We start from the raw sequence: 13,288 nt of genomic DNA, 5'->3' as shown, positions 1-13,288 counted from the left end.
TCTTGATGTTGTTCCACAAATGGAGGGACCTACAGTTTCAAGCCGACTCCGAATGGCAGATATTTTGATGAGGAGCTTTTTCATGGCAGAAATACACTCGGAGGTTCGCCATTGCCTGCCGAGGGGCGACCGCTATTAGAAAAATGTTTTTTTTTTTTTATTAATTTTGCTTTCACCGAGATTCGAACCAACGACCTCTCTGTGAATTCCGAATGGTAATCACGCACCAACCCATTCGGCTACGGCGGCCGCCTACCGCCTACCGCCTACCGCCTAAACTACACAACGGAATAATGCAAAAATGCGCATGGTTATGTAGTTTTCCCCGCGGAAGTCAACAGGCATATTTTTATTCACAAATTCATTGTTAATTTTGCAATAACATTTCGCAAGCGTCGACCAATGAAGCACTATTTGACGTTGGCGACAGCGGTCGGTAAATGATCGTCGGCGAGGTCGAGATGACGCATGGTAAATTTACTTCAGACGTTTATCCTATCGTGATCGAGCCGTGATCGCATGTCGACTGTCCACTGCGTTTTGAATTTTGTCGTCATACATTAAGATAGAGATTGCTTTGGTAACTCGTAATTTTTTCTTATTTCGGAATCGGCCACATATCGTCGACAAATTACGGGGTATGTCGACGATATGTGGCCGATTCCGAAATAAGAAAAAATGGGTTAATTTGAATTCTTTATAAATTTTTTATTTTATGTACTAGGGCGTATGTGTACCAATGTATATGGGTAAAAATTGGGTATAAATTTTCGAACAATATTATTTATATTAACCTTTTGTTGTTGATGATTTGTTTCTGGCGTTTGAAGACTATTTATATTATTGGGTTGATGTTGCTGTGACGCGTCCTTTCACTTGTAGTTAAAAATATAACTAAAGGGTAAAAGCGATGTTGGTGCGGTTGGTTATTCCTGCATTGTCCTTCTTTCGCTTTTCAGAATATAAGAGGACAATGCAGGGATGTGTTTGTTTAGAATAAACCTCCCGGCCGCCTTGCAGTATCTGCGAATAAAAATGGGTTAATTTGGTGTAAAATAACTGGCATAATAATTGTGTAATTGCTGAGGTGTTTAGTTGTACTTAGGGTCTAGTTTATGGTTCCAGTTAAAGTCCATCCAATCCCAGTGTTTTGGGCGGCAATAGTGCCATTGTCGGGGTGGAATATGCCGGATTTTATGATACGTTGGTATATATCCGCTCCAAGTGCTATCATTACGTGGTCTTTTCTGTTGAAAGAAGGGTCAGCGAGGACTAAGTGATCGAAACGTTTTCGAATCTCGTCACTTATGTCCTGCTCATAGGGTCGTGTGGGTAAATCTTTCGAGATTAAGATGTGAGCTTCAAGTCGCAACTGCTCGGCGGTTAACGATCCGATTTTGAGATGGCAGATACGATATTCATTCAAATATGTTATCGGCAACCTCAATCTTCTCACTAATTCTGAGCTGATGGTGCTTAATTTTTGGGTCGGATTTATCAGGGCTTTGACCTTATGCCATTTGTCATAGTGTTTTATGCGGATGAATGCCGTTGGTATTAGGGTCTGCTTGGCCAGTAATGAAGGGGGTCCTGTATTTGAGGTAAAGCGATGGGTTTCGACCTTTCGGTCTCCCTTCGTTTTCGCGACGTGAGTATATAATCTTGGGTACCCATGCAGGGTGGAATGATGCTTTCCATTGCATGTGGAACACCTCCTCTCACTCGTGCAATCCTTTGTCCGGTGCGATCTGGCCAAGTAATTAATGCAATATTTGTGTTTCGTTACTGCCTCAAACTTTTGCTTGATGTTCATGGCTATGTACTTTGGATGCTTTCCATTTCAATTCAACCGGGCTATTCGGGTCATGTTCTTCGATTTCGATGTAACTGAAATATGTTGCTCTCTGGTCAAAATAATGAGACACGTATTTTTTTGTTCGCCCGAAAAATTTTTTTTTCAAGAGATATCGGCAATTTTGTTTTTCGGCTCAAACTCGATTTTTTTTAATTATATAAGAAACAATTTTTTTTAAATGCCCATAACTTAGTCAAAAATGAACCGATTTTAATAATTCTGGGTTCAAAATGATCGTAATTACTTACAAGTAGTTAAAAATTTTTTATTTAGCAAAAACGGAAAAAAATTGAAATTTTTTCGAAATTCAATATTTCAAAAAGTGTATTTTTGTTTTTTTTATAACTTTTTCCAAATCAAGAGGACACCTCAAACTTCAATTAAGATGAATGCCCAGTAGCTAAAATGAGTTGTTTTTGAGTAATAAATTTTTGAGTAAAAAACCTGTTTCGCACTTTTTGTTTTTTGCAAAATAAAAAATTTGCAACTACTTTTTTGCAACTGTTTCTACATGAAATCGCTCGTGTAAGTAATGACGATCCTTTTGAACCCAAAATTATTAAAATCGGTTCATTTTTGACTAAGTTATGAGCATTTAAAAACAAAATTTTCTTATATTATTAAAAAAAATCGATTTTGAGCCGAAAAACAAAATTGCTGATAAAGCTTGAAAAAAAATTTTTTCGGGCGAAAAAAAATACGTGTCTCATTATTTTGACCAGAGAGCAACATATTTGAGTTACATCGAAATCGAAGAACATGTCCCGAATAGGCCTTTTGAATTGAAATGGAAAGAATCTATATAAGAAATTTTTTTTTAATTACTCATAACTTAGTCAAAAAAAAGCCGATTTGAATGATTCTGGGTTCAAAATAATCGAAATTACTTACACGAGCGACTTCGTGCAGAAAAAATTGCAAAAAAGTAGTTGAACATGTTTTATTTTGCAAAAAACAAAAAGTGCGAAACAGGGTTTTTACTCAAAAATTCATTCAGCTTAATTGAAGTTTGAGGTGTCCTCTTGATTTGGAAAAAGTTATAAAAAAAACCAAAATACACTTTTTGAAATATTGAATTTCGAAAAAATTTCAATTTTTTTTCTTTTTTGCTAAATAAAAAATTTTCACCTAGTTTTTTTGCAATTGTTTCTATATGAAGTCGCTCGTGTAAGTAATTACGATCATTTTGAACCCAGAATTATTAAAATCGGTTCATTTTTGACTAAGTTATGGGCATTTAAAAAAAAAATTTCTTATATAATTAAAAAAAATCGAGTTTGAGCCGAAAAACAAAATTGCCGATAACTCTTGAAAAAAAACTTTTTCGGGGGAACAAAAAAATGACCAGAAAGCAACATATTTCAGTTAGTTATGCCCCGAATAGCCCGGTTGAATTGAAATGGAAAGCATCTTTGAGCATGTCACCAGTCGGTGATCTTTCTTGCATATCCCACATGCAACGTTTCGGTGTGCATTGTATTTATGTCGGGTAATGCTAGATATGGTGGGACGTGCTGTGCGGTGGATGCGACTATCTTTCTCTTCTTGGATGGGAGAAAGAGTCGCACGGAATCGTCGGGAGCGAATTGCTAAAGCTCTTAGAGTCTTTTCGTCCGAGAGTGGTGACATAGTGCGGGTTGTGCTGAGGGAGCAGATGCTCAACGTTGGGCTGCTTCGGCGAATGGTGTTGACCGATGAAGTGCTTTTCCTTCTGGGAGTTTGGGGGGCCATGATCCTATGAAAAGGAAACTTTTTAATAATTGGGTAATATAACTAATTTTGTTATGGGACGAGTGATTGTGCCTTGGGTGGTACGAATGCCAACCACTCGGGTCCTATTATCTGAACCGAAGTACACCTTTTTTTCGGCCGAATTTCCATTCGTTTGGAGGCAGATTTTCGTTTCTGATGACGACTAAGTCATCAACTTCGGTGTTGTGTTGAGGGTATTTCCACTTATATCTCTTGTGGAGTTCCTTGAGGTATTCTTCTTTCCATCTGTTACAAAAAAGTTGATGAAGGGCCTTTAATTTTTTCCATTTGTTTATGATACTTAATTTTGTATCCTCTAAGTTGTGTTCGGCGGGCGTTAATAGTGGCGTACCTATTAAAAAGTGTCCTGGGGTTAAGGGTTCTAAATTTATTGGGTCATCATTTGAGGGACTTAATGGACGAGAGTTCAAGCAACTTTCTATGCGGGATAATAGAGTAGCTAGTTCCTCGAAGGTAAATTTTTGAGTTTGGGATACTTTTTGTAAATGGGTTTTGAAATTTTTTACACCTGCCTCCCATAGTCCACCTCTGTGTGGAGCTCCTGGGGGATTAAAGTGCCAATTGATGTTTTGGTGTCCATAACTGGCTACTTCTTGGGTTTGTAGCGTTTTGAGAAATTCTCGGCGATCTTTGAGTAATACTTTGGCAGCTCCTACGAAGTTTGTTCCGTTGTCCGAGTAGAGGTCGGAAGGACATCCGCGCCTGGAAAAGAAACGTACAAATGCGGCCATGAATGCTTGTGTCGTAAGATTGCTGACAGGTTCGAGATGTATGGCCTTAGTTTTGACGAAGACGAATATACAGACGTATCCTTTAGTTTTTAGGCATGCTCTTCCAGTGTAATTTTTGATCTCATAAGGTCCTGCGAAATCTATTCCTGTGACGGCAAATGGACGGGTTAGGGTTGTCCTCTCAGCTGGAAATGCCGCCATTAATTGTGTATTTTGTGTCTTCTTGTGTAATATACAAGTTTTGCAATTATGGATCACCGATTTTATGAGGGCCCCTATTTTTGGTATCCAAAACTGTGTTCGCATGAGTCGCGGAACTAGTTGATTTCCGCCGTGTAGGGTAATTGAGTGGGTAAATAGGGTCAATAACTTTGCCATTTGGCTGCTATAGGGTAATAAGATCGGATGTCTCTCGTTATAAGATAGTGCGGCGGAATTGCTTAATCGTCCGTCAACCCGCAATATTTTGTTCGAGTCCATTGATGGGTTAAGTGTCAATAATGAACTTTTCTTGGGTATCTGGTTTTTTCGGGTCAAAGCATCATATTTTTCTGGGAAATGATTTTTTTGGGTTATAACAATCAGTTTTATTCGCGTTGCTTTAAATTCACTTGGAGTTATTTCTTGGCTCAAATATTGGCATTCACGTCTCCTGCGTGCGGTATTTAAGTAAATTCTGAATAAATACCAAACTACTCGAATAGCTTTGGGTAGTGAAGAGAATACTTCTATTATATCCTCTTGGGTCGTTATTGCAAATGTCTTTACGGGTTTAATTTCCATTGTTGTGGTAAAGGGTTTTTGAGTTTTTGGCCACTGTTCTTGTTCGAGTCTTAACCATTTAGGTCCATGCCACCAGAGTTCGCAGTTCAGAAGTTCCAGTTCAGAGTTCTAACCTTGGCAGCGATATGCTTTTGATTGGGGCAACTCTTGTCCATACTTCGGTTTCGATAGTGACTCGAATATAAAGGGTTGCGGCATAAGCTTTCTCGGAGGCATCGGAAAATCCATGAAATTCGATGGTTGCTCATAACGAGAAATGAGTCCATCTGGGTATTTCAATGTTATTTGCTTTTTCGTGGTCCTTTACGAAACTGATCCATCTCTGAAGTGTGAGTGGTTTAAGGCTTTCATCCCAGTCGGATTTATCAAGCCATATTTGTTGCATAATTATTTTTGCCGTTATTATTACTGGACTAAGCCATCCGGCGGGGTCAAATAATTTTGCTATAGCTGATAAAACTTCGCGTTTGGTGTAGTTGGGTTTAATCTCGATTGGGTTGACGAGAAAGAAAAATGAATATTTTTTAGAGATCCATCGAATACCTAGGGTTTTGGTGTTGTCAAACTCGAGTAAATTCAGTGACTTCTTGTCTAATTTGTGTTCCTGAGGAAGATCTATTAATATTTCTGGGTAATTTGAGGTCCATTTGCCTAAGGCGAATCCAGCGAACTCTAGGGCAGAAATTAATTAATTTCTAGCTCTTTTAGCAGTTGATAGGTCGTGGGTTCCTGTTAAGACATCGTCTACGTACATTTCTTTTCGGAGAATATTCGAAGCAATAGGGTGTGTATTTTTGACATCATCGGCTAGTTTTAATAGGGTTCGAATGGCTAAATATGGTGCGCAATTTATACCGAACGTAACTGTTTGGAGTTCGAAGTCTTCTATTGGGTCTTCGATAGATTTTCTGAAGAGTATTCTTTGGAAACGGGTGTGTTTCGGGTCGACAAATATCTGTTGATACATTTTTTGAATATCTGTGTTGAAAACAAATCGGAAGAGCCTCCATTTTAGAATAAGAAGAACTAAGTCCTTTTGAAGCGTGGGTCCAATATGTAAAATGTCATTGAAGCTCTTTCGATTCGATGTGGGGCTTGATGCATTAAATACTACTCGTAACTTTTTTGTTATGTGGTCAGGTTTAATGACCGCATGATGTGGTAAATAATATGAAGTTGTTTTATCGGCAGGCGTTCAACTTTCTTCATGTGACCAAGTTCCAGGTATTCGGTAATTGCTTTATCGTATTCCATCTTGACCTCGGGCCTTTTAAGAAGGGACCTTTCAATTCTGAGGTATTGAGCTAGCGCTATGTGTCTTGATCCTCCAATTTCGATGCTTTCAGGGTCCTTGAAGGGTAAGGTTACGACATAGCGTCCGTTGGGGTCTCGATGTGTAGTTTTTTGATAGATTTCTTCGCAAAGTGTGTCTGTTGTGGGGACCAACGGCTTTCTGGGAACTTCCTCTATCTCCCAAAAACGCGTGAGTATATTATCCGAGGTCATTTTATTGTAAAGGAAGACTAAATTTGGGGACTGAGACGATCTGGGTAAGGGACTGCATAAAATCCATCCAAATTCTGTCTCTTGGGCTAGCAGTGAACCTAAAATATTTCGCTTAACTCCTCCTAGTATAATTTTTGGGTATAAATCACTACCAATTAATATATCCACGGGTCTGGGTTTTTGGAATTGGGGATCTGCTAGTGTAAAACCGAGTTTTTCAAGGCAGAGCTTTGGGTCGAATGGGTATGAAGGTATATTATCCGTGAGACTGTTTAGAATGACTACTTGCGTCGATATGCTAAAGTTTAAGGGTGAGCGTTGTGTTTGGGTTCGAGCGGCTGAGTCTCTATGTAGCAGGATACTCGTATTATGTTTTATGTTGCATTTCCTGCAGGAGTTTTTACTTTTGCAGTCTTTGAAACAATGCGACATTGCTAAGCAGTTGTAACAATACCCGTACTTTTTGATAGTAGATATACGCGTTTCTACATTCATTGCAAGGAATTTATAGCAATCACGTATGGAATGTAGTTTTTTGCATATTATTAAAGTGTCAATTTCGAGTGTTTTTTTTTTTAAATAAGATTCGGAATTTTTTTTTGCGGTTTTGACTGTTCCGTTATCGGGTTTTTGTATACGTTGGCATGAAAGGTGTTGTATCGTTTTTCATCGCATTTCTTTATTGCATTGGGTGCGATGGGTGGGTTTTTGAAACTGAAGCTTTAAAATTCCCTACTGATTCCAAAGTTTTATATTTATGGGTCAGAAAACTATCGAAAGTCGTCCAAGAGGGTATTGTGGAGTTATCTTCGAGGGTGTCTTCAAAGGCTTCTAGGGTTTGCTTAGGTAGTTTTGATTTACAAAGGTATATTAAGATCGGGTCCCAGCTTTTTATTATATTCTCGTGCTTTGCTTCGGATCTTTTGGTTTAAGTGGAAGAGTCTTTCCACATTACTTATCCTTGGGTTCGGGATATAAAGGGCTGTGAACATGTCTCTAAATGTAGGCCATGTGACATAATCTCCGTAAAATATGTCCGTCGCATGGGGGTAGATGGACTGTAGGTGCAAGCTCCATCATCGGGACCTCTGAACGTCTCTCCTTTATTGTTTGGGTAGGGTTCGGGTTCTTTAGAATGTCCACATTCTTATTTGTTTATCTTGTCAGTTGGAAATACACAAATTGAGTCAACTGCAAATCTTCAAAAACATTTAAACAGAATCTATTACTTGGCATATAAAACTAAATGAAACCAAATCCGTTCATATTGATTTTACGTACAATAAAATAAGATATCTTCCACTATATATAAATGGAGTGCAAGTCCCGTATCATAACACGGCTAAATACCTGGGTATGACTCCTGACACCAAACTGAGATGGAGTTCTCACGTAAAGAAGAAAAGAGAAGAACTCGATATTAAATTCAGAAACATGTATTGGCTTATGGGTAAAAGATCCGCATTATCCATGTACAATAAAGTACCTCTCTACAAGCAAATGCTAAAACCAATTTGACGTATGGGACACAACTATGGGGATGCTCAAGCTCCAGCAACATGCTTCAAATCCAAAGGTTCCAGAATAAAATTTTGCGATGCGCTCGACCGCGATCTCGGCATAGAACCAGTTGCAGTCGTAATTAAAAAAAATGCCCTATCTCATATAAATACGATATCTCATCATGTCAACAGCGAAGCCTCAGCCCTCACTGACCAACATAAATGGTTTGTAAGGCTGAAACGCAAAAAGCCGCACAACCTCGTGCAGTAATCAACTCCTTTGCAAGTTTTGTGCAAAGCACCATCATATTAATTGTATTATATATTACAAAAACCGAAGAAAATTGTTCGTTAGTTTATTTTTGAAGGTAAACAGTTTAGATACATTTGATAGGATTTTTTATATCTGTCCTTTATTTTGTTTAAGTCGATGGTTTCGTCGGCGTTATTAGAGGCTCTGCGAAAAATGTCGTATGCTTTCTTCAATTTATCAAAGAGAGAATCAAGTTCAACTCTTTTGATTTCTAAAGTATAAACTTACTCGTCTTCTGGTGGGGTCTGGAAATGATCTTCCCCGAATTCGATCAAATGAGAAGTTGTTAATTTTAAATCCTCCATATTATTTTAAAAAGGGGGTTAGGTATACAACCGAATATATCGAATTGAGTTCGTGGAACTTAAGTACAAGGGAGCTTATAAATTCCAATTTTCGCAAAAGAAATTTTTTTTTTTTTTTTTGCGGTGGATACCCTATATTTCTTTTAAGGTCGAGGGCTAATAATGAATGGTGATACCAATTTTATTTGTATATAGAGTATACACTAAAGGCAACTTATTATAAGTTTCGAAATTTTCCTGCAGGGTTTTGCAAATTTTTCCCTATTGGGTCACTGTTTCGATTTCTTGCTGGTTTTTTTTTTTTTTTTGTTTTTGTGAGTATTATGGTAAATGGGTTAACCGTTTATATTGGCGCAAACCACTTATTAGGCGGGGTTGATTGCTTTACATTAATATAATTGCGGGTATGTATATATTCGTATACATATATGTATATATAATATTTTATACAGTATACAAGTGCAAAAATCTTCGCCGGCAGAGCAACTGGTATGTTATATTGCTCTATTTCGGCAAATATCTATGTACAAAAAGTTCTAAGCAGAATATATGTATAATATGTATGTACATATAGCAAATAACTAGCGATTCTAGTAAACTTGGTCACAACGTTTTTGTTTTTTTGAAAAATTGTGATTTCAAAAACTTTGGTCGTACTTACAGTTTTCCGTGTGGATTTTGATGTAAGGTTCAGTGGGTTGTGTATTATAGGTTGTTGCTAGCTTCTGCTTTTAAGTATATAGCTTCTGCAACTGTTGGGGTAAATAAGAAAAAAATGGGTTAATTTGAATTCTTTATAAATTGTTTATTTTATGTACTAGGGTGTATGTGTACAAATGTATATGGGTAAAAATTGGGTATACATTTTCGAACAATATTATTTATATTAACCTGTTGTTGTTGATGATTTGTTTCTGGCGTTTGAAGACTATTTATTACATATTATTGGGTTGATGTTGCTGTGACGCGTCCTTTCACTTGTACAGGGTGGCTGATGAAAGCCGCTACCAAAAAAAAAATTGAATAACTTTTAAGTTTTCTGTTCTTTTTAAGTTATCTGTTCAATTTTTGTTTTAATTTGCAGATTGATCTTTAGAATTTATTAAAATGGATAACTGGGACACGCAAACAAGAATTTGGATAGTCCGCCGCTATCACGCACTGGAGTCCGTAGTTTTGGTACAGAGAGAGTACAGGCGGATGTTTGGCGGCGATCCCCCGAGCAGATGGACCATAATGAGACTGGTGAATAATTTTGCTGAGCAAGGAACAGTCGCAAGAAGGCCTTATCATCGAAACCCACCAGTTCGGACGGAGGAAATGATCGCTGCTGTAGCTGCAGCTATACAAAGCAATCCAAGGGTTTCAACAAGAAGCTTATCTGCTCAACTTGGTGTCAGCCGACAGTCTTTGCAAACAATAATGCACAAAGATTTAGACTTATTTCCCTACAAAATTCAAATGGTTAACAAACTGAATGCAGCAGACTTGCCGATTCGCTTGGAATTTTGCCAGAAGATCCTGCAAATGGTGGAAGAAGACCAAAACATGTTAAACTGCCTTTTCATGTCTGATGAGGCCCATTTCGATTTAAACGGCAATGTGAACAAACAAAATTGTCGAATATGGAGTACTTCTAACCCACAGATACTCCACGAGACGGAATTGCATCCTCTTCGCGTGACAGTGTGGTGTGCGGTTTCTTCACGCTGTATTGTCGGGCCTTATTTTTTTGAAGAAAATGGTCACACCGTTACGGTTACTGGAGACCGTTATTTGAAAATGCTGAAAGAATTTTTCTATCCAGAACTACGCCGAAAGAGAATTCCTTTCAACTTTGTGTGGTTTCAACAAGATGGGGCAACGTCTCACATAGCCCAGACTGTTATGACAGAGTTGCGACGAAAATTTCCCAATAAACTGATTTCAAGAAACTCCGAATTTCGTTGGCCCCCCAGGTCGCCTGACCTTACTGCACCTGACTTTTTCTTGTGGGGTTTATTAAAACAAGAAGTTTATAAAACAAAGCCAACAAATTTGGATGAACTAAAACAATCCATTCGGGCAACAATTGCGGCTATTCCTGTCGCAACTCTCAAAGCAGCAATGAACAACTTTTTACTAAGATGCCGCACTTGTGTCAACGAGCATGGGGGGCATTTAAATTCAATTATTTTTAAAACTAGTTAAGCTACATTTAATAAAATTTAATGACCTTCAATAAAAAATAAATGAATTCCATACACTAAAAAAAAAAGTTATTTGAGTTTCTTAATGTAGCAAAATTCATCAGCCACCCTGTAGTTAAAAATATAACTAAAGGGTAAAAGCGATGTTGGTGCGGTTGTTTATTCCTGCATTGTCCTTCTTTCGCTTTTCAGGATATAAGAGGACAATGTAGGGATGTGTTTGTTTAGAATAAACAATATTACTTATTTACTAATATATATGATGCAAACATTTTTTTGCCTAACTGCCATTGACATTTCTATTTCGCCATTGGAATTCTATATTGGTATTCTATATACATAGCAAGATTTGTATTATTACGCAAGATTTTGGATATCACATATTACATAATATGCCTCTAAAAAGGAAAACGTCACTGACAAGATATACTAAAAAATCACAACAAATGAGAGAATTGAGAACCAACGAAACCGAACAACAACGTGAGCAGAGACTTTCGAACGACACAATAAGAAGGACGACATTTCAGAATGCTGAAACAGAAGAACAACGTGAAAATAGGTTAAGTCAGGAAAGGGAGCGAATATAGGAAATAAGAGATGATGAAACTACACAACTGCGCCATGCGCGAGTGGAACGTGACCGTAAAGCAAGACTTAGATCTTGGAGGGGTTTCAATTTCGATATTCAAGATGAAGCGTTCAAGTACGATACTGCAGTCGACTATCATTCACACTCAAAAACTAGTATTGGTAAAATGGACGCCATTTGCTCTCACTGTCAGGCACGAAAATTTAAAAATGAAGCGGCAGGAATGTGTTGCCACCTAAGCCACTTAACCGTTTGACATGCGGAACAACTGTCGAATCAAAACTTTTTCTACAGAACATACGGAAGTACAACTCTTGCTTCCAGATGACATCCTTTGGCGCAACGAAAGTCGTTGCAGAAGCAGGGTACATGCCTACACTAAAAATTCAGGGTCAGGTTTATCATTCAGCAGGATCGCTGTTACCTGGTGCTGATAAAGATCCACAATTTCTTCAAATATATTTTACAGGTAATAGTGACGCGCAGATAGATCAACGATGTAACATCGTCCCGTGAGTCGTGAGTTACAGCATATGCCACACAAAAGGAATAATTCGATACTAATGTTCAAAAACTCTCTCGACATAATGCCAACTGATGAATATAAAATTATCATCAAAGCAGAGAGAACGCCATCAGGTGAACACGAACGACGTTTTAACGCTCCTACGTCGAACGAAGTTGCCATTAGTATTGTTGGCAATGAATTTGACAAAAGAGATATCGCTTTGCACAAGCGGACTGACGAGTTGCAGCGCATATCTGAAACACACAGATCTTACGACGTTCTTCAATATTTGTTGCTATTATATTTTCGGACGGTTGGGATGGATATCATTTCAATGTAATGCAAATTACCCTCTCACTAAAGCGCCAACCAATAAAAAAAGTTTCAGTAAGGAATTTTTACGCATAAAAGTGATACGAGAAGGACAAGATTATCTTCCACGATGCGGACGATTATTTCAACAATTTTTGGTTGATATGTACTGTATGCCAAAATTGAAAGTGAGCGTGTTTTATTTCTAAGATTAAATCAGAAAAAATGTCGAGCTGAAGAGTACATCCACCTTCAAGACGCAATATCAAACGAACGAAATGTAGAAGATATTTGGCAAATGGTAATTTTACCTTCGTCCTTCACAGGCAGCCCCAGACATATGTATGCATGAATATACGCAGGCCGCTATGATATATGTTCGAAATTATGGACGCTCGGATTTATTCATCACTTTTACTTGCAATCCAAAATGGGCTGAAATCGAATCGCTTTTGCTTCCGGGACAAACTGCTGCAGACAGACATGATTTAACCGCTAGAGTATTCAAGCAGAAGCTTACTAAATTAATGGATGCAATAGTCAAATTAAAAATATACGGTGAAGTTCGTTGCTACATGTATTCAATTGAGTGGCAGAAACGAGGACTGCCTCATGCACATATATTAATATGGCTCAAAGAAAAAATCCATTCAGAACAAATAGACAAGATCATTTCAGCAGAAATACCAGACAAAGAAACCGACCCTCTTCTATTTCAAATAATCACCACAAGAATGTGTGAAAGATGGACAGTGCACAAAAAGGTTTCCACGTCCTTTCACACTTGAAACTCAAACTGGCCAGGATGGCTACCGAACGTATAGAAGAAGACGACAGGAAGACGGTGGCCACGTTGCAGTTGTTAAGATTGTACATGCAGAAGTGCAAATATTCAACAGTTGGGTCGTACCATACACTC

The 13,288-nt window shown here is 38.0% G+C and overlaps 1 protein-coding gene across 1 annotated transcript; it reads right to left on the bottom strand.

Annotated features, from left to right (window-relative positions):
* Positions 1 to 1,108: 1,108 nt before the first annotated feature.
* On the bottom strand, positions 1,109 to 3,586 carry LOC129250776 (uncharacterized). Its single transcript, XM_054890373.1, has 2 exons — positions 3,271 to 3,586; positions 1,109 to 1,827 (listed from the first exon to the last, which is right to left on the bottom strand). The coding sequence occupies exons 1-2, from the start codon at positions 3,584 to 3,586 to the stop codon at positions 1,109 to 1,111; spliced, it is 1,035 nt and encodes a 344-aa protein (XP_054746348.1).
* Positions 3,587 to 13,288: the final 9,702 nt, after the last annotated feature.

Source organism: Anastrepha obliqua, chromosome 6 (genome assembly GCF_027943255.1).
Source record: "Anastrepha obliqua isolate idAnaObli1 chromosome 6, idAnaObli1_1.0, whole genome shotgun sequence".
NCBI lineage: Eukaryota > Metazoa > Arthropoda > Insecta > Diptera > Tephritidae > Anastrepha > Anastrepha obliqua.
Note: the sequence above shows the minus strand (reverse complement) of the source record. Positions and strands in the feature narration are given on the sequence as shown.

What these genes read in the sequence shown, in the direction of transcription:
- LOC129250776 (XM_054890373.1), bottom strand. Translation starts at nt 3,586, where the DNA reads ATGGCCCCCCAAACTCCCAGAAGGAAAAGCACTTCATCGGTCAACACC. An exon ending in TCACCGACTGGTGACATGCT is followed by an intron (nt 1,828 to 3,270) that starts CAAAGATGCTTT and finishes ATGGAAAGCATC; the next exon opens with CAAAGTACATAGCCATGAAC.